The sequence below is a fragment of the Dendrobates tinctorius genome, unplaced genomic scaffold, assembly GCF_039654945.1.
Source record: "Dendrobates tinctorius isolate UK_male_01 unplaced genomic scaffold, ASM3965494v1 ptg000059l, whole genome shotgun sequence".
In the NCBI taxonomy this organism is placed as follows: domain Eukaryota; kingdom Metazoa; phylum Chordata; class Amphibia; order Anura; family Dendrobatidae; genus Dendrobates; species Dendrobates tinctorius.
The window spans coordinates 19,892,631-19,917,166 of NW_027361727.1; the positions used below are offsets into that span (position 1 = coordinate 19,892,631).

A 24,536-nucleotide genomic window follows, 5' to 3' on the forward strand; every position below is an offset into this window, starting at 1 on the left:
TGTTAATTAATAGTTTAGTACCCAACTTGTCTGGAACAGTATTATTTGGGATTTGTATGGTGGAGTTATTTGGGCATTGTACAGAAGGGACTGTTGGGATCGTGTTTGATACTCTTATTTCAGCAGTCTGGAGAATTTACTGTTGATTGTCCTGCTGTTTGCAATTTTTTATATATATATTATGGCAGTATATTTTCCCTGTTACCAGTAGGCTGTTTTTTTCTCATCTAGTATCACTTTCACAGAAATAGTTGTGTTTGCGCATGGGCCTCCAAAGATTTGGATTGCTCACAATTACTTGCGAATACATTAACTTTGGGCCATTAACCTATTTTGGATTTAATTATTTAATTTAATTTCACAATGTGCAGTATAAATGACAAGATGGTTTTATTCTGCACATCAGTATTAATATTTATATAGCTTCTATATTTTACTTCTTTGCACAACAGAAATCCTTATAAAAATGTTTTAGTAACATACCATAAAACTTTTTTATGTTTCCACATTTTTTTTTTGCCTTGTTTTTTATTGCGGGATAGGCGGTAGTCATTTTGGAATACATATACATTTTTGATCACTTTTTATTCCGTTCCTTTTTTTTCCCTCCAGTCTGGGGGTACAAAAACATTGGCATTGTTTTTAACTAACTTTACCAGATAAAAGGTAGTTTTATATCATGGATCATTAAGATTCCTGCTTTAAAAATTGTGTGCTTTATCATTTTGTGACATAATAAAGCATTTTGTAATAGGGGCAAAGGTTCATTTTTATTATTTTCATATTTAATTTTACCTTTTTATTTTTTTTTTTTTATTTTAAATTTCTGATGAAGGTCTGAGGGTTAGGATAGAATGTGATATGTACAGTATATTTGAATTATCTACACATTAAATAATTTCTTTTCAAACCCCATATATTTGAAGTGCCAAGGTTTCCTTCAGATTATTGGATTACACAGTTGTATCTCACCTGTACGCCCAGCCTTGCAGAAGGCAGTGTATCTTGCGACTCCATTAATTTTTTTTTCACTCGTGTCTAAGCCAGATTATAAAACAATGCAATGTATTTTTGTGATAGAGAAATTTTTCATTGTGCAATTTATCTGCTATTTATGTATGCTGTTCCTTTTTTTTAGCGCTGGAGTGGGCAGGACGGGCACATTGATAGCACTTGATCGTATTATGAAACAAATTGAAACAGAGAGCCAAATAGATGTGTATGGAGTTGTTTATGATCTCCGGATGCACCGAGGATTAATGGTGCAAACTGAAGTAAGTGGATGACATTTTTCTGATTTTACATGCTTAAGGTCTAAGGATATACTGTATAATTAAGTATGTGTATTATAGTAGTAATAATCCCGATTATAGAGGTCATTAGTATAGTAGCTATATAATTGTGAATAGGAGCATTATTATACGAGTAGTAGTTATATTCTTGTACATGGGGGGCAGTATTATAGTAGTTACATTCTTGTACATAGGAGCAGTATTATAGTAGTTATATTCTTGTACATAGGAGCAGTATTATAGTAGTTATATTCTTGTACATAGGGAGCAGTATTATAGTAGTTATATTCTTGTACATAGGAGCAGTATTATAGTAGTTATATTCTTGTGCATAGGGGGCAGTATTATAGTAGTTATATTCTTGTACATAGGGGGCAGTATTATAGTAGTTATATTCTTGTACATAGGGGGCAGTATTATAGTAGTTATATTCTTGTACATAGGGGGCAGTATTATAGTAGTTATATTCTTGTACATAGGGGGCAGTATTATAGTAGTTATATTCTTGCACATAGAGGACAGTATTATAGTAGTTATATTCTTGTACATAGGAGCAGTATTATAGTAGTTATATTCTTGTACATAGGGGGCAGTATTATAGTAGTTATATTCTTGTACATAGGGGGCAGTATTATAGTAGTTATATTCTTGTACATAGGGGGCAGTATTATAGTAGTTATATTCTTGTACATAGGGGGCAGTATTATAGTAGTTATATTCTTGTACATAGGGGGCAGTATTATAGTAGTTATATTCTTGCACATAGAGGACAGTATTATAGTAGTTATATTCTTGTACATAGGAGCAGTATTATAGTAGTTATATTCTTGTACATAGGGGACAGTATTATAGTAGTTATATTCTTGTACATAGGAGCAGTATTATAGTAGTTATATTCTTGTCAGTAGGGGGCAGTATTATAGTAGTTATATTCTTGTGCATAGAGAGCAGTATTATAGTAGTTATATTCTTGTACATAGGGGGCAGTATTATAGTAGTTATATTCTTGTACATAGGGGGCAGTATTATAGTAGTTATATTCTTGCACATAGAGGACAGTATTATAGTAGTTATATTCTTGTACATGGGGGACAGTATTATAGTAGTTATATTCTTGTACATAGGGGACAGTATTATAGTAGTTATATTCTTGTACATAGGGGACAGTATTATAGTAGTTATATTCTTGTACATGGGGGACAGTATTATAGTAGTTATATTCTTGTCAGTAGGGGGCAGTATTATAGTAGTTATATTCTTGTGCATAGAGAGCAGTATTATAGTAGTTATATTCTTAAACTTGCAGTTCTGTAGTAGATGAATACTACAGTAAATACTTGAATCAGTCTTACAGGAAGTATATTTCAAATGCAGTGTGGATTTTGCCTTAGGCCTGTTTCACACATCAGTTTTTTCTGTCAGTTGTAACCCTCCAAAATGGCAGAAAACGGATCCGCCTGCGTACGGACATCGTGTGCCACCAGACCGTTTTTTTTTACGGATCCGGCGAAGGAAGAAATTTAAAGGAACCACTGGAGAGAGAGAGATTTTTTTCTCAGCTGCCAGATCGGGATTTAGAGTTAAATTTACTGCAAAGGCGATTCTGCTGGGCATGCGCAGTGTAAAGTGCGGATCCGGACAGCCAGAAAAACGTTGCATTGTCCGTCCAGTCTTGTCAGCGGACGCCAAAATCTTGGCGGATCCACAAAAAAATGGATCCAACGGATGGCCATCCATCAAGATCCGCACGTAATGCAAGTCTATGGGGAAAAAAACGGATCCGCCAAGAAAAATGGCGGATCCGTTTTTTTTTGCAAAACGGCGGATCTTGACTGATGGAGACAAACGGAAGTGTGAAACAGGCCTTAGCTGCACCAATTTTGCAGCAGACCTTTAATAATCCATATTTATCAATATTATTTAATCCACAGACCGAGCAAATTTAGACTAGACTGTCTTAAAATGTGCCAGATTTATCATAGTGGTTGATGCTATTTGATAAATCTGGCACATTTTTAGACTAATCCAGTCTGTGTTTACACCACTTATTATAATTATTTAACTACTTTGTGCCAGAAATTTGCACCTTGTCTGATGAAAAAAATATGGTGAAAGCCATATGTGGAGACACGAAGGGTTAAAGGGGGTGCTCTGTTCCCCTAGCCAAAATTACCTTTTTTTTTTTACCATGGGCGTAATAGTACTCAGACAACACAGGGTGAGAGGTACTAAATAGTTGGGCAATACTTTATTGAGCCATAAAACAGTCAATTAAAATACAGAACCAGCAAAATACCCAAGATGGTGCAAAATTACAGAGTCTCACCCTTCCGCTGACTCGCCGGGATAAGAGCAGCTGTGGCTTTAGAGCTTCCAGTGCCGACCACCCCCACCTGTGGCACGCACAGAGAGGAGGTAACGACAAGCTTAGGTAGCTTACAGTCCATTGAGGTACAAGGCCAGGTGACCGGAGGATCCCAATCCTGGCTTTCCCAAACATATCCATGAGTTCAGTGATGGTCAATGGAGCAGATCTGTATTCTTTCAGCTGGGGCTGTGGTCTCCTAAGCTGACATCCTGTAGAATGTCTAACCTGTGTCTCTTGTGATGGTTCTTTTGATCTCTGGATCTCAAGGATGTCTTGTTACAGATGCATATCCCTTTTTTATAGTTCACAACTGTTGACCTTCAAACCATCATCCCAAAGTCAAGAGGAAGATGTGATGACATTAACTCCCACTGTTTGAGTATTTAATCAATTTGCATAGTTTTTACTCCTCTGTTTTGCAGTCAACTAGCTACAGGGTTTCACACAGTGGTCAATCAACAAATTATCAAACATCCATGTTTAAAATGACCTTGCATCCCCTGTCTTGCAAAGATAGCAGACCATAAGCTGTAGGAGCTGATATTAGAGGAAAACAGCCATTCAAACATATCAAATATCAACATTTAACACTCGTATGATAAAAGTGTATTGTTTTTAGCCAACTGAAAATAGACGTCCGGATAATTAAGATTAAATGCTGTGTCGTCACACCATGCTAACCATTTTTTTTTTTTAAATAAAAAATGCTCAACAATTCTTATTTATATTTTGTATTACTATTTTTTTATTTATATTTCATATTTAACTTGATAAATCTCATTCAATGTAAGCAAGCATGTACATCATAATGTATTTATTTTTGCATATCAGTTTGACTGTAATGACTAAGTATATGCCATTATGATCAGGGGTGGGGTCTGACCTTAGGGGACCATCCTAAGAATGAAGGGTTTGCAGTGCTGGCTTTCCTTTCCTAATTTTTCCCCCCACCCCCAGTGGCTGTGCAGGGAAGCATTAGATTAGATGGTATATTTGCCAGTGCTTAATCCCCTATATTCTCAGGATCTGGAGGGGTAGATTTAATCCGTCGCACCTTAAAGGTTTGTATCTAACAGTTTATCATTCGTTTTCATTGCAGAGCCAATACGTTTTCCTAAATCAGTGTGCGCTGGATATTATAAAGGCTCCGAGGATGAACGATCCAGATCTCATTTACCAAAACATGTCAGCGATCTCTCAGAATATGAGTACTTCTTCTTTTAAAAAGACAAACTTTTAATCAAGGAACTTCTCAGAAAGAAGGTTCTGGGGATTTCTGGATTTACAGCTATCATAGGACCAAAAAGGGAATTGCACTTTGAATAACTTAATTGTTTATATTTTTGGCCAAAGAATACAAGACATATTTAAAAAATACAATACCACTGTCCATTCATGGATGTACTATTACATCTGCTGGATAGATATAGTATATCTTATGTTAAAAGGGCAAAGATACTCTAGCAATCCATTGGCCACTGCAGTGCCTAAAAATGTTATACAAATATGACATGCCATTTTGATCAAATCTAATTTTTTTTTATGGTAGATCATTTTTAAATGTTGTGAAATAATTGCAAAATCCTACATAAATATGTTGGACATTTAGTAAAGCCCGTGTGAAGGAAAATCTAGGTGTCCCTTATAGTAACCATGACCATTTTAGATGTTATTGGCTAAACCTTTTTTTTTTTTTTTTTACTTGCACTAGTGTTTTTATTGAAAATATTTAGATATTTTTTTCCAAAAAGTTTTGAAACATCCTGTGGAATGCACATATGGATATTTTATTATATACATTTTGTGTTTCTGTCTAGCAATGAAAATTGCCGATTTATACAAAAAAGTGATGACCATTATTGTACCTTTTAAAACTGTGGAAGATTTTACTCAGGGTATTTCTTGCGCTGAACCCATGTAATTTATAAGGTGGAGAAGTTTTGGATTGTTGTAAATGTGTATATAAGTGAAAAACTATTTTCTTATTCTTTTTTTTTTTTTGTACATACCAGAATGTGCCGTATGGGAATCAAGTTTTAGAACTGCTGTAGTCAGGGGAAAAAGCCTCTGGATAATATGCTGCAATAGAGAATTAACGGGACCGGTCCACTTTAGTATGTAGTAATGTTCGTCATGTTTTTAAAGTGACGACAGGTTTTACTTGCACATTCTTAACAATAAGCAAATTATTTATTTTCTGAAAAGATATCTACGAATATCCACATCTTCATGAACCTCCATGATACAGAGTGGACATCGCTTTCAAATTGACTTTACCCTCATTATAAATTTATTTTTCTAATGTTAACCACATTAGATTTATTATATCTGAAGGAACCTTCGTTACATTATATTGCTTTTATCATTTCTATATGGTGGTGCCATAAACCAAAGCGGCCCGAAACTCGTTTTATTGACACGTTACGTAAAAATCAAGTGAACTTATAACAAGCATCTTCTCTTCCATTTTCTGAATGTTACCAGAACAAGATGCTAGCGCTAACTCTTGTTTTGGTTGTCTTTTTATTGTAAAGAAGGGATATATATATATATATATATATATATATATATATATATATATATATATATATATATATATATATATATATACATATACACTCACTGGCCACTTTATTAGGTACACCTGTCCAACTGTGTGTTAAGACTTAATTTCTAATCAGCCAATCACATGGCGGCAACTCAGTGCATTTAGGCATGTAGACATGGTCAAGACAATCTCCTGCAGTTCAAACCGAGCATCAGTATGGGGAAGAAAGGTGATTTGAGTGCCTTTGAACGTGGCATGATTGTTGGTGCCAGAAGGGCTGGTCTGAGTATTTCAGAAACTGCTGATCTACTGGGATTTTCACGCACAACCATCTCTAGGGTTTACAGAGAATGGTCCGAAAAAGAAAAAAAATCCAGTGAGCGGCAGTTCTGTGGCCGGAAATGCCTTGTTGATGCCAGAGGTCAAAGGAGAATGGGCAGACTGGTTCGAGCTGATAGAAAGGCAACAGTGACTCAAATTGCCACCCGTTACAACCAAGGTAGGCAGAAGAGCATCTCTGAACGCACAGTGCGTCGAACTTTGAGGCAGATGGGCTACAGCAGCAGAAGACCACACTGGGTACCACTCCTCTCAGCTAAGAACAGGCATCTGATGGCTACTTTCAGCAGGATAATGCGCCATGTCATAAAGCTCGATTCATCTCAGATTGGTTTCTTGAACATGACAATGAGTTCACTGTACTCAAATGGCCTCCTCAGTCACCAGATCTCAATCCAATAGAGCATCTTTGGGATGTGGTGGAACGGGAGATTCGCATCAGGGATGTGCAGCCGACAAATCTGCGCCAACTGTGTGATGCCATCATGTCAATATGGTCCAAAATCTCTGAGGAATGCTTCCAGCACCTTGTTGAATCTCTGCCACGAAGAATTGAGGCAGTTCTGAAGGCAAAAGGGGGTCCAACCCGTTACTAGCATGGTGTACCTAATAAAGTGGCCAGTGAGTGTGTGTGTGTGTATATATATATATTATATATATAATATTTTATAGAGAATATTTGAAGTAATCATATGTGATAATTAGGCACAAAGGTGTTGGAAAACTTGAAAGATTATATATTTTATGTTATTTAATATGTAAATGATCCATCATGTGATTTTTTTTTTTTTGTTAAATATCCTTTGACCTAAATATAGTTTTGTTAATTTAAATTCAGTGACGGAGACGATAATGTAAAGAATGGATAATGCGCTCCAATAGTTTAAGGAGTCAAGCAGGAGTCAAATGTGAAATCTGTCATACACTGTTCTGTCTGGTGTAAACACTGTAAAGATTTACTGAACCAGCAATAAAGGTGTCCTGATCTTATGTCCTTTGTGTTTTTCTTGTCTCTCTTGTATAGGAACTGCTGAATCTTGAAGGAAGTTTATATTTTAGTGGAGTAGCCTGAGAAAGGTGCAGAGGTTATAGTTATACCCTGCACTTGTGCAACATTTGAGGAGAGCTGTATTATACAGGAGCAGTGCAGAGGTGCGAAGGGATGATAAAAGCACAATAGCGTAATAACCATATACACACGTGGTCAAAATTATTAGTACCCCTCGTTTAATGACAAAAAAAACCACAATGGTCACAGAAATAACTTGAATATGACAAAAGTAATAATAAATCAAAAAATCTATGAAAATGAACAAATGAAAGTCAGACATTGTGAAAGCATGGCTGAAAAGCAGAGTTTTAAAAAAATAAAACTCATGGAATAGGCCTGGACAGAAATGATGGTACCCCTGAAAATAATGTGACAAAAGGGACATGTTACATCGCGGTGTGTCCACTAATTAGCATCACAGGTGTCTACAATCCTGGAATCAGTGAGTGGCCTGTATAGAGGCTACAGATACTCACTGTGCTGTTTGGTGACATGGTGTGTATCACACTCAGCATGGACCAGAAGAAGCGAAGGAAAGAGTTGTCTCAGGAGATTAGAAAGAAAATTATAGACAAACATGTTACAGGTAAAAGTTATAAGACCATCTCCAAGCAACTTGATGTCCCTGTAACTACAGCTGCACATATTATTCAGAAATGTAAGCTCCATGGGACTGTAGCCGACCTCCCTGGACGTGGCCGCAGGAGGAAAATTGTTGACAAATCAAACAGACGGATAATACGAATGGTAGCAAAAGAGCCCAGAAAAACTTCTAAGCAGATTAAAGGTGAACTTCAAGGTTAAGGAACATCAGTGTCAGATCACACCATCCGTCGTTGTATGAGCCAAAGTGAACTTCATGGGAGACGATCAAGGAGGACACCATTGCTGAAAAAAAAAAAAAAAAGCCAGACTGGAATTCGCCAAACTACATGTTGACATGCCACAAAGCTTCTGGGAAAATGTCCTAGGGACAGATGAGACAAAAATTTAACTTTTTGGCAAGGCTCATTAGCTCTATGTTCCTAGACAGAAAAATGAAGCATATCAAGAAAAGAACACTATCCCTACTGTGAAACATGGATGAGGCTCTGTTATGTTCTGGGGCTGCTTTGCTGCATCTGGCACAGGGTGTCTAGAATCTGTGCAGGGTACAAAAATCTCAAGGGATTCTAGAAAGAATGTGCTGCCCAGTGTCAGAAAGCTTGGTCTCAGTTGCAGGTCATGGGTCTTGCAACAGGATAATGACCCAAAACACACAGGTAAAAACACCCAAGAATGGCTAAGAGGAAAACATTGGACTATTCTGAAGTGGCCTTCTATGAGCCCTGACCTCAATCCTATTGGGCATCTTTGGAAAGAGCTGAAACATGCCGTCTGGAAAAGGCAACCTTCACACACGAGACAACTGGAGCAGTTTGCTCTTGAGGAGTGGCCAAAATACCTGTCGAGAGGTGCAGGCGTCTCATTGACAGTTATGGGAATCGTTTTATTGCAGTGATTGCCTATAAAAGTCGTGTAACAAAATATTACGTTAAGGGAACCATCATTTCTATCCCGGCCTATTTCATGAGTTTTTTATTTATTTTTTTTAATTCTGTGGAAGTAAGGTTGAAAAGTAATGTCTGACTTTCATTTGTTCATTTTCATAGATTTTTTATTTATTACTTTTGTCAGATTCAAGTTATTTCTGTGACCGTTGTGGGTTTTTCTGTCATTAAACGATGGGTACCAACAATTTTGACCACGTGTGTATTATAGATGATATGTATAGATCCTGAGCCCAAAAGTCTTCATGCTGTGCCCTCATTCCCCTCCCTGCAAAGTAAAATCTTAAAGTAGGGTCTAATGCAAATATATCCGACCACCTGCTGCTTTTAAAGAACCATTTTTTATATATACATGCAATCAACAACATTTTATTACATTTCCTAAAACACCAAATATTTTACAGCTCTATACAGAAATGTTTATTGGTCTCTACAGTTCTTCTTCCTAATAGGGCTCTATCATCTAAACCCTGAGCAAGTTGGTGGACCACCGTGGTGCAAAAAATTAGTGCTACCCACTGAGCCCACCATACTGTCCTTCACCAAACTTAGACATTTTGCTTCTGTGCCCAACTTAATTCTCCATGAAAACTGAAAATTACTAATGAAGGGTGCACGTAAAAGGATCTATTAAGGGAAGCTTATCAGGTCTCCATGTAAACTGAGAGCACCATGATGTAGGGGCAGAGACCTTAATTCCAGTGATGTATCATTTATTAGGCTGTGTTTTCTAGTTTAAATAATCTCCTGGTGATAAAACACTGATTTTATCACTACAGGACTAGGTGTTTCGTGCCTCCTGGTCCAACCTCGCCCCCCAGCATTGATTAGCAGCTTTCTGTCAATATACAGTGCCCAGAAAGCAGCCAATCAGTGGTGTGGGTGCAGTTATACACAGCTCAGTATTCCGAGCTCTGCTAGATTTGCTGCACCCAGTAACCTAAGTGACACATCGCTGGAATCAGAATCTCTGTTCCTACATCATGCTGCTGTCAGATTACATATCAAAAACGTGCTGATAAAAACTTCCTTTTCTGACAAGCACCCATAAGTAGACTTAATAATGTGTTTTACAGTCTATTTTGTTTTCTATACAATCCATAAACACAAAGTTGCAATAAGTTGTATCTATAACTCTATTAAACCCTTAGCAACTGCTGATATGCTTTAAAACGGCGGCTGCTAAGGGGCCTTATTCCCTCATTGCGGTTTTAAAACGGTGATTGGGAATAAGGCTGTAGCACCTCCAGAGTAGGAAAATCTCCGGAGTCTCGGCTACCGGGGATAGCGGAGGACCCTGGAGAACATGATCAGAGACAGATTTTTTGGTCCTCAATCACAAAAAAAAGTGTGGCCGTTGTTACAATGATTTTCTCTCTTCTAACATGCTATACATGTCAGAGGAGAGAGAAATGATGCCTCCTGAGACCCCTCTGGTACCTCCGCCATCCTCAGGCCGTTCTAATCCATCCCCCAGCCCTACGCATCCTCTTCCTGATAAAAAAAAAAAAAATGGTGAGCACATATGCAGTGCGCCCACCCAGATCTGCCGGCAACAATAGAACATTTTTCCTGTTGGTTCCTTTTGACCACTGTGATAGACCCTATCACAGTGATCAAAAGAAAAAAAATAAATCAAATCCCCTTTTGTCACCTCCTTAGTTTGATTTTTTTTTTTATTTTATGGTTTTTATCTTTCTTTACGGATGGGGTCATGTTAGGGTTGGGGTTAGAATTGGGTTTCTTTCAAAAGTTAAAAAAATATATATGTGACGATATGACAACTAGTGTTTAGCGCCAGTGCTACTCCAGGTTGCATCGGATGCTTGGTTATGCACAGATTATCGCGAATCCCTACATTTTTTTTCAGGGGGTGTCTAACAGCTCCAAAACATGTGGTGCAGGGACTTGAGCATGTCACTCGAGCACCTGCGATATTCTGTGCATACCCAAGCACCCAATGCAAACGTGGAACAGCGAGCACTTGTGACGACATCTTCAATATGACGACCTAATGTTATCAAATTGTGTCGTACCTGTGGGTTCAAAATGCTCACTATACCCCTGGATAAAATCCTTGAGGGGTTTAGTTTCCAAAATGGGTCACTTGTGTGGGGTTTCCACTGTTTAGGTACATCAGGGGCTCTCCAAACACGACATGGCGTCCGCTAAGTATTTCAGCAAATTTTACATTCAAAAAGTCAAATGCGCTCCTCTCCTTCCGAGCTCTGCTGTCTACCCAAACAGTAGATATCCCCCACAAATGGGATATCGACATATTCCGGACAAATTGCACAACAAATTTTGGGGTCCATTTTTTTCCTGTTACCCTTGTGAAATAAAAAAGTTTTGGTCTAAAGTACATTTTTTCTGAAAAAAAAAATTAAATGTTGTGAAGTAACTGAAAGGTCACTAAACGTCTTGAATGTGGTTTTGAGCACCTTGAGGGGTGCAGTTTTTAGAATGGTGTGACTTTTGGATATTTTCTGTGATATAGACCCCTCAAAGTGACTTCCAATGTGAGATGGTCCCTAAAAAAAATGGTTTTGTATATTTTGTTGGAAAAATGAGAAATCGCTGGTCAACTTTTAACCCTTATAACATTCTAACAAAAAAATTGTTTAAAAAATTGTGCTGATGTAAAGTAGACATGTGGGAGAAATGTTATTTATAAACTATTTTGTGTGACATAACTTTCTGATTTAAGGGCGTAAAATTAAAAGTTACAAAATTTGTCCAAATTTGTCAAATTTCCATTTTTTTTCCCACAAAAAAAGGCAAATCATGTAGAAGAAATGTTACCACTGTCATGAAGTACAAAATATCACGAAAAAAACTTTCTCAGAGTTCGTGGGAGCCGTTGTAGCGTTCCAGAGTTATAACCTCATAAAGTAACAGTGGTCAGAATTGTAAAATTTGGCATGGTCATTAAGGGGTTAATAATCCTAATTTCCATGGATAAATCCTTAGACCACTTTTACTCAGGATCTGGCAGGCTCGCTCCGTGTCTCGTTTCTATGTTATAAGTGGAATCTTTTTTACCATGGAAACTGTATTTTTGACCCAAAATGTTCAAAACAAAGGTATAGAAACTGTAGACTTTTTTACAAGTAGTTTCTTAGGTTAGAGCCATATTGTGACACGTCTTCTGTGCATGTATTGATGATGTTTTGTCCTTGCTGGCCTATTTTTGCCTTTGGATGTGATTTTTTTTCATTCTGTGAGATTATACTCTGGAGCTGCAGCTACGGTTCCCAGACCCCAGGTAATTCTCTTGTCAAGACCATATCTGAATGCAACCAGCCATAATATGGTGCACTCTTTGCTCCTTATGGATCTTTTACATTAAAAGGTCAATGAGTATTTTAATGTCAAGTCACAAAACTTCTCTCTGTGGAACAGAATTGACAATACACTATTTCGACAATAAGCACATATTACATAGTGTAAATTACAATTTCTTTAACCCCTTTCCGACATCGGTCATAATAGTACGCCTATGTCGGACTCCCTCCCTTTGATGTGGGCACCGGCGGTGAACCCACATCTTTCCTGGCACATGTCAGCTGTTTTGAACAGCTGACATGTGCCTCTAACAGCCTGCAGATAAGTTTTTAACAATGCTCATTCATGATTATCCTGCAGTGGAAATGCGCCTTAAGAGTCTGAAGAGCAGTTCTCAGAAATGTGTGAATTCTCTGGCCAGTTAAGTTCACAAATTGCAGACGTCATTACATCCGCATTGTGCATTTGAAACTACCACTGTCTGGTCCACAAAACTGAGAAGACTAGTACATGCTGCGTTCTTTTCCATATGAAAATCATTCATGTGCACTAGCACATTGGGGAAATACTTATCATTGCATTTGTTCCCAATTTTTTACTCAATTTGCAAAATTTCATTGTCATAAATGCCTACTACAATTTTATATCTTTTGATGCAGTTTTGTTTTGTTTTGTTTTTTAAAACCCAAAACTTAAAAATGACAAGAAAAAAGAGGGAATGCTTAACGTTTTGTGTGAAGTATAAAATATTGCTATATGAAGATAAAATAAAACAAATCACTTATCCTAGATATGTCTATAAAAAAGGAGAACAAATACATTTATATTATAAATATACATTAAACGAAACCTGTCCTGTAACAAAAAAAATGCTGTTAATCTGGTTAACGGTGTTCTGAAGTTGTCCGACGCCGCACTGAAAGCCCAGCTACCGCAAGGAAATTATCTTTATTACTCCAGGCAGCCTCTTGCTTTAAGTCATATCGGAGCGGCCTGCATGGCTTCAGTCAACGCTCAGTGCATAGTCAGCAGTGGCTGAAACCATGACCCAGCACTGACTGACAGTCAACTCAAAATTAATTTATTCACTCACTTAAAATTTTTGAAGGGTTTCTAAGGGATACCATTATGGAATATCTCAATGTTAATAAATGTTTAACTCCATATCCACATGGATTTATGAAGGATCGCTCCTGTCAAACTAACCTGATCAGTTTCTATGAGGATGTAAGCTCTCAAATGGACCAAGGAGAATCATTGGATGTCATTTATCTCGACTTCTCTAAAGCATTTGACTCTGTCCCACATAAAAGATTGGTAAGTAAGATGAGAAAGCTTGGGCTAGGGGAAAATGTGTGTAGATGGGTAGGTAGCTGGCTTAATGATAGAAAACAAAGAGTGGTTATTAATGGGTCATACTCAGATCGGGCCAGGGTTACTAGTGGGGGACCACAGGGGTCTGTATTGGGCCCCCTACTATTTAATATATTTATTAATGATCTAGTGGATGGCTTACATAGTTTTGTATCATCTGCAAATACTGATATTTTACTATGTAAGGTAGTTAACACAAAGGAGGACAGTTTGCAACTACAGACAGATTTGAGTAAATTGGAGAATTGGGCTGAAAAATGGCAAATGAGGTTTAACACAGATAAGTGTAAGGTTATGCAGATGGGAAGGAGAAACAGAGGCTACAATTACTTACTAAATGGGAAACTGCTGGGGAAATCAGACATGGAAAAAGACTTAGGCATCTTAGTCCATAAGATGCTAAATTGGAGTGCCCAGTGTCAGGCAGCTGCCACCAAAGCAAATAGGGTCATGGGATGCATTAGAAGAGGTCTGGGGACACGAGATGAAAACATAATTCTCCCTCTGTACAAATCACTCGTCAGACCACACTTGGAGTAGTGTGTGCAATTTTGGACGCCGATGCTCAAGAAAGACATTACTGAACTTGAAAGAGTTCAAAGGCGGGCTACTAAAATGATAAATGGAGTTGGTTCACTACAATACCCAGAAAGGTTATCAAAATTAGGTCTATTTACTCTAGAAAAGAGAAGACTTAGGGGAGACTTAATATATATGTACAAGTATATCAGAGGGCAATGCAGAGATCTCTCCAATGAACTGTTTGTACCAAGGACTGTGACAAGAACAAGGGGGCATTCTCTTCGTTTGGAGGAAAGACAATTTCTGCACCGGCATAGAAGAGGGTTCTTCATGGTATGAGCAGTGAGGCTCTGGAATTCTCTTCCTGAGGAAGTGGTGATGGCCAACTCACTGAATGAATTTAAGAAAGGAATGGAGGCTTTTCTTGTGAGTAACAGTATAGAAGGTTACAAATAACAGAATATTATAGGTAGATGGTTGACCCAGCTTAGGGGAAGGAATTTTTTTCCCCTATGGAGAAAATTGTCTTCTACTCTGTGGGTTTTTTGCCTTCTCCAGGATCAACAATGCAGAACAGCTGCACTAAAAATAGGCTGAACTAGATGGACATAAGGTCTTCATTCAGCCTTCAAAACTATGTTACTATGTATGTTACTATGTTACCTATATAACAGACATCCTCCCTTTTGATGTGGGCTCCGGCGGTGAGCCCACATCTTTCCCGGCACATGTTAGCTGTTTTGCCCGAAACAGCCACGAGGGAAATCGCGATCCACCCGCATCTATTAACCCGTTAAATGCCACTGTCAAACTCTGCCCATCGGTGACCCCCGTTGCGTGATCGCGAGTCAGAGATTGGTTGGCATGACAACCAGAGGTCTCCTGCAGACCTCTATTGTTGTCACTGCCTGATTGCTAAAAGCGCCGCCCGTTTGGTTGGCGCTCATAGCAAGTGAGTAATTGTGCTACATACAGGTGATCTGATCATCGACTGTATGTAGCAGAGCCGATCGGGTTATGGCAGCTTCTAGTCTCCCATGAAGACTATTAAAGCATGCCAAAAGTAAAAAAAAAAAAAAAAAAAATTTTAAGAATAAAGAAATGAAAAATATTTAAAAATTCAAATCGCCCCCCTTTTGCCCCACATAAATTAAAAAATATCAAGCATACACATATTTGGTATCGCCGAGTTCAGAATCGCCCAATATATCAATAAATAAAAGGGATTAACCCGATCGCTAAACTGCATAGCGAGAAAAAAGTCAAAACGTCCGAATTATGGTTTTTGGTCGCTGCGACATTGCATTAAAATTCAATAACGGGCGATCAAAAGATTGTATCTGAACCAAAATGGTATCATTCCAAACGTCAGTTCAGCGCACAAAAAATAAGACCTCAACCAACCCGAGATCACAAAACATGGAGACGTTACGGGTGTCGAAACTTGGCGCAATTTTTTTTACATTATTTCTTTAACAAAGTTTGGAATTTTTTTTCACCACTTAGATAAAAAAGAACCTAGACATGTTTGATGTCTATGAACTCATAATGACCTGGAGAATCATAATGGCAGGTCAGTTTTACCATTTAGTGAACATAGTAATAAAGCGGAACCAAAAAAAAAACTGGGATTGCACTTTTTTTTGCAATTTCACCTCACTTGAAATTCCTTTCCAGTTTTCCAGTACACAATATGTTAAAACCAATGGTATTGTTCAAAAGTACAACTCTTCCTGCATAAAAACGAGCCCTCACATTTACATATTGATGGAAAAATAAAAAAAATTATGGCTCTGGAAAGAAGGGGAACAAAAAACGAAAACGCAAAAGGAAAATACCTACGGGGGTTAAGGCGTTAATTCACACAGCTCTTTACAAACATCACTGTCCCCATTGGGGCTCAAAACCTATATTCCCTATCAGTTTGTCTTTGGAACGAGGGAGAACCCGGAGGAAACCCACGCAAACATGGGGAGAACATGCAAACTCCTTGCAGATATTGTCCTTGGTGAGATTTGAACTCAGGATTCCAGTGCTACATAGCAACAGTGCTAACCACTGAGTCACTGTGCTGCCCCAGATCATGTTTTATACGCCAGTTTTCATGTGCAGGTCTAAGATGTACCAATTTCACTTCTGAAATAATTTATATCTCCTTTAACGCAAATTATAGCAAATCTGTTTAGGCGTAGCTATGCCACATTCCTACTGGAGCTGGTGTAAAAAGCTCCGAAAGTGTGTATAATGTTCCATAGCTATGCATTGTGCAAAAATGTACATGTTTTCTGGCAAAAAAAAAAAAAAGCTTGGTATATTGGCTCCTAAATGTTTTTTTTACTACAAGGAGCAAGATAGAATTTCTGTCACGACTCTGTTGTTGGGTGTCCTGAGACCAGAGGCTCCTTCCCTGTTCCTAATGCTAGGGGCACCCTAGCTCGTCCTGCTCCTTGGATTACTTCTGATGGTGAAGACACCGGGGCCACGTGATTTACCTTCGATCCTGAATCCACCCTCAGTCTGTACCCTTCCCTCACCCAGGGAAGAAGGGAGCAGTAGTGTACTGTAATGCACCAACCTGACTAACAACGTAATATGAACAGGGATAAAGGAAAATATCATCATACAATTATACACACACAAACAACCGGGGAGTGGGGGCTGGGGTTAAACCAAAGTAGGAGGAATTAAATCCACGAAACAACTTCTGCAATAGTAACCACCAACAACTTCCAGCCATGCAGTAATAATTATCTCTGACAATGAGTGCTAGCCATGACCAAGATTATATAGGAGATGGAGTGGCTAACAGTGCTCAGCTGAGAGCCTTAATGCAGGAAAGCTTCCAGGAGCTCTCAACTGAGCAGATTAACCCCTGTGCTGCTAATGGAAACATACACCTTTTAATATGAAGGTGAAGTGCTTTTAGACAGCGCAGGAAAAGGAGAATTCAAATGCTGCGGTCTTCTGGCTCCCATCTGTCGTGGTAACCCCGTGACAGTTGCATAAAAACAAAGACCTAGATTTTAGGTTAGTTTTTTCAGTTCTTTTTATGATTGTAACCAAGCCGACTTGGTGCACTACACTTATGTGTGACCGATGCCCTATACAAGCCATATTCATGGGTATTTGTCATACTAAGCAACCCTCCCTCATAGATGATAGCTGTGTGAGTGTTGCCGATCCGTATTTTGCACCTTTGCTACCTTCGCCTTTTATCACTGGGGGTTGCTGGCAAATATGTCTGCTTTTTCGGTGACTTTTTTTGGGGGGGAAGTCCAGTCCCCTTGTGAAGTATAAAATCTATTTTGTGCCGATGAAGACTAACCTGCAACATTCTAAATCTTATTGAAACAATTGTTGATTTTCTTTATATTCAGAAGAAGGTGCAAATAACGCAGAAGTGCTGAGAAATGAAATAATATTTTGCGTACGTTAAACATTGTCATTTTGTTTCAGCGCAATAGAAACATGACAAATAAAGGACATTTAGTTTTCTTCAAGAAAATGTAACTTATTTGTATCTAATCCGCCAGCTTGTTGCAAAACATCACAGTCCCAGACTTAAAAACCATGAATATTTAAGGAAAATAATAAAAAAAAAAAGAACACCCAAAACCAAACTTGTTTTTTTTCCCTTATTTTTACAGAGCTCTTAATCGTGGGTGGACTTGTTCAATTTTCTAAATATTTTTAATCACCTAAAAGTCAGTTTATAGCTTGTGAGATTAAAGAGGACGGTTGTATATGCCACAGACTAGAAGATGGATGAAGATTTGAGAGCTGTGATCCCGGACTGATCACTATTGGAGCAAGTGCTGCTCAAAGCTAGTGATTCCATAGTGCTATTAGCATATTGCTGGGCTGGATTCGTCTCCTCCAGGCTCCGTCACACAGCGGTGCAGCATCCTTTCTGCTGCAAACTGTTGGTAAGTCTGAAATTAATAGTGCACCATTTATAGTTAGTAATGTCAGGTGTTTTGTGCAGTCTGGACCCCTGGGTACTGCACATATGACAGCCCTGCACATAAGACTAATGGCTAGATGCCCCTATGGGCCGTGACAGCTTTGCACAATTTGATTGGCTGTGCTATCGCTTCTTGTGTTGGCAGGCCTCCAACATCACCGTATAGTCAACCGGGAAAATGACAAAAGAGGCTTCACCTGCATGTGGCTATAGAGAATCTGTGCTGAGCAGCGTCACTCATGCCTTGCTGTACAGTAAGTAGACTGCATGAACCCCCCCCTGAATTCTGTACTGTAGACATCTGCATTGACCCCAATACCTCTTATAGCTTTATTTTTTATTTTTTTTTATTAATGCACAAATTAAAGTCCTCCTAATATAAATAAAAGGGAGAATTATCCGGCACAAAAATCATTTCATCAGCCTGGGCTTTCATCTCGCCAAAATAAGGACATTTCAAAGGAGCACAGATCTCTTTCACAATGCAGCACCGTGGATCATAATCAGGGACAGCATGTTCTCTTGCGGAAAAGCAGTTTGAAGGCGTTTTGTGGATCTAGAAGAAATTTCTTATGTTCTGTGGGTGGGGAAGTATCCCAGGATCAGATGACTGCATTGCACCCACTTTAGTTGCTGTACTAATATTGACTTGAGCAAGTTTGGAAAGTTATTACTAGATTATGCTGAGAAAAAGGATAACTAAAAATATTTCTCACCGCAAAAAAAAAAAAAATGTACAAAAAAATTTAAATATTACTTTTGTAAAGTATGACATCAAAAAATCTGGATATGAGTGCAGTTAACCTCAGCGTACCCTGACATGTCACACTGGTGTGTACAGTATACTTAGAAAACAGTACCTGCTTTTAAGTTTGGGTTAGAAGACCTGAGGCTGTTCCGTACAAGGACAACCACATCCACCACTGCAAAAATGCTGCAACTTTACTAATAGTCCTGATAATGAATTCTCTTACCGTTTTGTGTATACAGCACCTATGTGTCTCCATAGTTACAGACTACAAACAAACCGAGTGTAGTCTGATCCTTCCGTCACTAGTACAAATGGGGCCATTGGGTGAGGAACTACATATATGACTGGAGGATCAGACTACAATGAGTTAGTTTGTAGTCTGTAACCATGGAGATGAAGAAGTCTGCATAGGAGCTGCATACACAAAACTTTGTATTTTCAATATTGAGAGGTTTTGGTTTTTTTCTTAGATTGATTACAGCAATATAAAAATAGATGCAAAAGTATAAAAAAAAATACCCAAAAGGTTTGATGCCTGGTTCATTATAGAATCTGCACCTGTTTTTGTGGGGGTTTTGGCGTTTTGTGTCTTCCTTTTATATTTGCGCAATATTCATCTTTTCAATTGCGCTTTTTATTCTATTTTAAATCTATTTTATGGTGTTCATTGTTTTTTTTTCCTGTTACTTCGCCACTTTGGGTATAGTTTAGTGTTTCCAGATGTCTTCTACTGATTCATCGTTTGCAATTTTTTTTTCGAAAAGTTGCTAAATTTGTTGCAAACACACTCCTGTTCTCCTCTGCAGTGACGTTATGTACGTCAGAAACTTTGCTAAAAAATTGTAACCATTTTGCTTTAAAAAGATGCTACACAAGTGTAAAAGAAAAGGATAAAGAACGTTTTTAAATTTGCTAAAAATTCATGACCCGGTGGTGCTGCATTTTGAAGAATTTGACGCAAACAAATGCTATGAATACCGCAAGGCAAAAAAGAAAAGTGGTTGGTCAAAAAGGCAAACGGTGAATCAGGTGCTATAGTTTGTATTTTACAGTAGAGTTCATCCAGTTCTGTTTTATTAAATGATCTAATACGAAAAGATATAAAAATGTTACCAAACTGTTGTCATCAGAGTTGCATAAATCTTTTGTAAAATAAATAGACGCTGTCATCCTTGTTGATCACTTTGCATTACCCTGATGTGGTGATATGAAAAAACCCAAACAGCAGTTCTAATGCATGTTGTTAGATGCCATCCATCATTTACAATAGAATCACGCTGACTTCATATCTAAAAGGTAAAAAAAATAATTTACTTCTATGTCCATCAGTACTACGGATACCAGATTTTGTGGGATTTGGGACAATATTAGTTTTGATGGTTTCATTGACTCCAACATAGTTGTGAAGAGCCTAAAGCAGCTTTCACACTGTTGTAATATGACATAGACATAGCACGACCATGACACCCATGTTGGTTTTACACCATATTTCAGCCCCCGATACGCTATTGTGTTTCCCGGAAATTTGGAATTCAGACCTGCCCCCGAAGAGGCCATAGGCGTCAGTAAGGGTACCGTTGCACTAAGTGATGCACCAGCGATCCCGACAACGATACGACCTGGTAAGGATCGCTGGTACGTCGCTACATGAACGCTAGTAAGCTGCCAAACAGGCAGATCTCAACGTCGCAGCAACGATCCAGCGATACGTATAACGACCTCGGCAGTCGTTGGGACCTTGTCACACAGCAGCTATTCTGACGACTCACACCTGCGTCCATGAGTTCTGCGTCACCAACGAGGTCGCTCGTCGGCGTCAAACACAGTGAAGCATGCTGGCCAGCGGGACGCCAACAATCAAAAAACGGCCTGGGACATTCGAGCACGATCAGCGATATCCAGCGGGGGGCCGGTCACCGCTATGTGTCACAAGTAGCGAGATCGCTAGCGAGGTCGCTGTTGCGTCACAAAAATGGTGATTTTTCAGCAATCTTGCTAACGATCTCGCTATGTGTAATGTGGCCTTTAGCTAATGATAGACTATGCTATTGTATGTGGATTAAGAGGCAGACACTGTAAAAAAATTAAGGTCAAACAGCACCCAAGTTGCATGTTTTGGGATACTGTTTGCTAACTAAGTCTATGGTGTCGAAAGGCATGTCTGGAATCCATTTTTAAGCTTCAAAAAGAAGCCAATATTGGAGCGAGTAACGGAGGCTGAAATGGGGTCTGAAAAATGTCTTGGTCCAATTCAGGTTACTCACAGTAGATCCAGGCCACTGTGCACCTCTGACATTGCATGGTAGTATTTTAGGCACTGTGTGTACATTTATGGCATTGAATGGAGCATAGTTAGTGTCATGATTTCACCACTCACTGTGAATGACAGCTCTGCTGCCCTATGGGATCGAGGTCTGGCTGAGCTGTCAGGATTGTGAATGACAGCACCGCCGTCCTATCTGGCTGGGTTTGTGGGATCTCCTCCAGGTGTCATCCCTTCTAGGTTATTACAGGACTATTTGGCACTCTGACAATGGCCAGACCGTTGTCGATTGTAGCTTTGCTCAAGCAGTGTGTTTTTGCTCAGAGTTGTATTCTCATCTCTGTTGCGGACCTTGGATTTACCTTTGACTATCCATTTGACTTACCCCTTTGTCTTGATCCGCTACCTGCCTGATACTGACCTTGGACTGTGACCTCACTTCACTTTTGTCTTTTCCCTTTGTCTTTTACGAGCCTTCTTGGTACTGACCCCAAACTTCTTGACTATCCTGCCTCACAGCAAGTCTTTGAGTAGTGACTAGCGTCACAGTTAGCTCTGTATGATAAGATCTCTAGTGCTTCATGGAAATATTTCTACCACTGTATATGAAAATCTACATGTGTTTCAAACAGTGTGGGAGCATTTCCGGCACTACATAGGAGCATTTTTTACCTCTGACACTAGAAGTTTGCATCTCCAGTTCTGTATTTGGCACTGTCTGGGGGTTTTTTTTTGGCACTGTATGGGGCATTACTGCCACTTGATTGCTCAACCGTGACACTATGGGAAGATTTATGAATGCAGTGTTAACTATTAGTCAGTGCGAATTTACACTAGACAGTTATATTTTACCACATTTTTCACAGTGAGGGGTTCATTACTGATTTTGTGTCTTTTTATATCTAGCTTTAGGTGTTTTTAGACCATTTTTTATTTTCATCAAATTCTTCTTTTACTTTGCACCTTTTTAAAGTCTATTTTATAGGTCTGCCTGTTTTGGTTTTTTTTCACGCTCAGATTTCTGGCCAGGGTTTAAGGTTTCTAGATGCTGATTCATGAACTGCGATTGGGATAAATTATGTACAACTGGAATTTCTGCAAACATTTTGTGACATTTTAGCTGACCATGTGGTGATTTCAGTAAAAAAGTCACAAACTGGCTGATGGTCCATAACTTTGCACAAAATTTATGAACCACGTGCACCATTTTGAATAATTTGGCACAAAAAAAAATGCAAATGAATACCATTAAGACTAAAAAAGAAAAATGATTTAAACTAAATCGCAAATGATGAACCGAATCCATGGTGTTTGATAAATCTGGGATATTTTAAGTTTGTATAGTTTACACCACTTGTTAGTTGCCTTATTTGATGCCACAAATTTGTGCCACAGTTCTGTGACACAATTTTGGTACACGGCCTTGCATCCTAGCCAGTACTCCACTTCTTGACTAAGCAATGTCCCTTTCCAGTGAGTTCCATGCGACCTTGTCCGAGACAAGCTACCAAAAACTCAAAAAAAATATGGTGCAAGTCATTAAACGGTTATTTAGGCACAAATTGTGGCAGAATTCTGGTGCATTTTCCTTGATGGATCTCCCCTTTGTTTGTCCTACACTCTGTTTGACATACAGACTCAGTGCAACACAAAGGGATAAGGGAAGGGGAACCGAACACTAGGGAAGGGGGAAGTGGAGACTCTGAACTGGTCTTATGTCACCCTGTCTGTCCTACAGTCCCTATATAGGTTCCGCACCTATCGCCGAGCAGGATAACCTAATTCCTGTGTGACCCAGCCAATAAGCTCTGCACCTGAAAGGACGGGATGAGCGCTAGTCAATCCGACTAGCACTAAAGACAGCAAGGATAAATGCAACAAGGGGGACACCAAGCTTCAGTAGACTGAGAGACAAGCTGATGCACTCCAAACTCCAAGAGGACACTAGCAGCTCCAGCTACAGCTCCAAGCCTCAAAAGAGAAGTGCAAACAGGAAATGATACCCGCACCTCTCAACAGAAAGTAGGGAGTTATAAACACCCAGGTCCGGGTGTAGTAATTTAGCATCGGGAGAGGTGGCCACTAGTTTGCGAAGCAAACAACCGAGACCTTCTGCTGACAGATGCAGGGCAACGATCTGCAGCCTCTGACACATCCATGACATTGTGTCACTGTCACTATATGGAAACATCTGTGGGACAGTATACAGTTGCACGCTGTACCATGTAGGGAAAAGGGCAAAAGATGGATGCCGTAACATAAACAAATCCCTCTGTTGATAAAGTTTTGGTGCTTTTGCGCTTGAGGAATAGTTATAATCCTGGATCCTGCTATTAGCGAGCCTTAAATTGTGAGTTATGTCTCCGACTATAAAGCAAATCTTGTATATTGTTGCTAGATATTCTCTTTATGGTTGATGTAATCATCTCTATATATAAATCTGAATGTGTGTGTATCACCAACCAATCACGAAGCAGTAGAGCGGGACGGGGTTGGAGAGCAGGGCTGAGGACGGATACAGCAGGACAGTGCATGGAGAGCGGGGCTGTGAGGAAGACAGTCTTCAGGACAGGGGCCGAATAGTGCCGGCACCCTCCCAGACCGTCCCGGCTCAGTCGGCGCTCCCCGTCGCCAACTGCGCTATCCCCCCTCTCCCCTGCAGCTTCCCGGCCTAAAATTAGTCCCCAGCTTCTACTGTGGCCTACTACAGCGCTAGGCCATGCCCCCCCGCAGGCCGCCCAGTCACATGCGCTGCAGCTCCGCTCTAGCTCCGTCCACTCTGGCCGAAGCAACAATCTGTGCACCTATCTCTCCTGGTCCCGGTGTCACCGCATGTTTTGCATGGAGAGCGGGGCTGTGGAAGAAAGAAGACAGCGGGGCTGTAGAGGGAGAGAGCGGGAGAGCAGGGCTGTGAAGGAAGAGAACGGGGCTGTGGACGGAGAGAGCGGGAGAGCAGGGCTGTGAAGGAAGAGAACGGGGCTGTGGACGGAGAGAGCAGGAGAGCAGGGCTGTGAAGGAAGAGAACGGGGCTGTGGACGGAGAGAGCGGGAGAGCAGGGCTGTGAAGGAAGAGAACGGGGCTGTGGACGGAGAGAGCGGGAGAGCAGGGCTGTGAAGGAAGAGAACGGGGCTGTGGATGGAGAGAGCAGGAGAGCAGGGCTGTGAAGGAAGAGAACGGGGCTGTGGATGGAGAGAGCAGGAGAGCAGGGCTGTGAAGGAAGGAAGACAGC

General features: G+C 39.6%; 2 protein-coding genes across 4 annotated transcripts in view; both read left to right on the plus strand.

Annotated features, from left to right (window-relative positions):
• Positions 1 to 6,217, plus strand: part of LOC141092401 (receptor-type tyrosine-protein phosphatase beta-like) — a 239,049-nt gene extending 232,832 nt beyond the window's left edge. The window contains exons 41-42 of the mRNA XM_073578524.1: positions 1,139 to 1,274; positions 4,760 to 6,217. Coding sequence (XP_073434625.1) covers positions 1,139 to 1,274; positions 4,760 to 4,900 — 277 coding nt within the window. The 3' untranslated portion in view covers positions 4,901 to 6,217. The remainder of the gene's footprint in view (positions 1 to 1,138; positions 1,275 to 4,759) is intronic.
• Positions 6,218 to 18,170: 11,953 nt separating this feature from the next.
• Positions 18,171 to 24,536, plus strand: part of OSBPL5 (oxysterol binding protein like 5) — a 158,969-nt gene continuing 152,603 nt past the window's right edge. For 2 of the 3 annotated variants that reach the window (XM_073578525.1, XM_073578527.1), the window contains exons 1-2: positions 18,179 to 18,255; positions 18,439 to 18,547. In XM_073578525.1, the coding sequence (XP_073434626.1) occupies positions 18,533 to 18,547 (15 nt within the window). In that variant the 5' untranslated portion in view covers positions 18,179 to 18,255; positions 18,439 to 18,532. Of the gene's footprint in view, positions 18,256 to 18,438; positions 18,548 to 24,536 lie in introns of all 3 variants that reach the window. The other variant, XM_073578528.1, reaches the window with a different exon arrangement.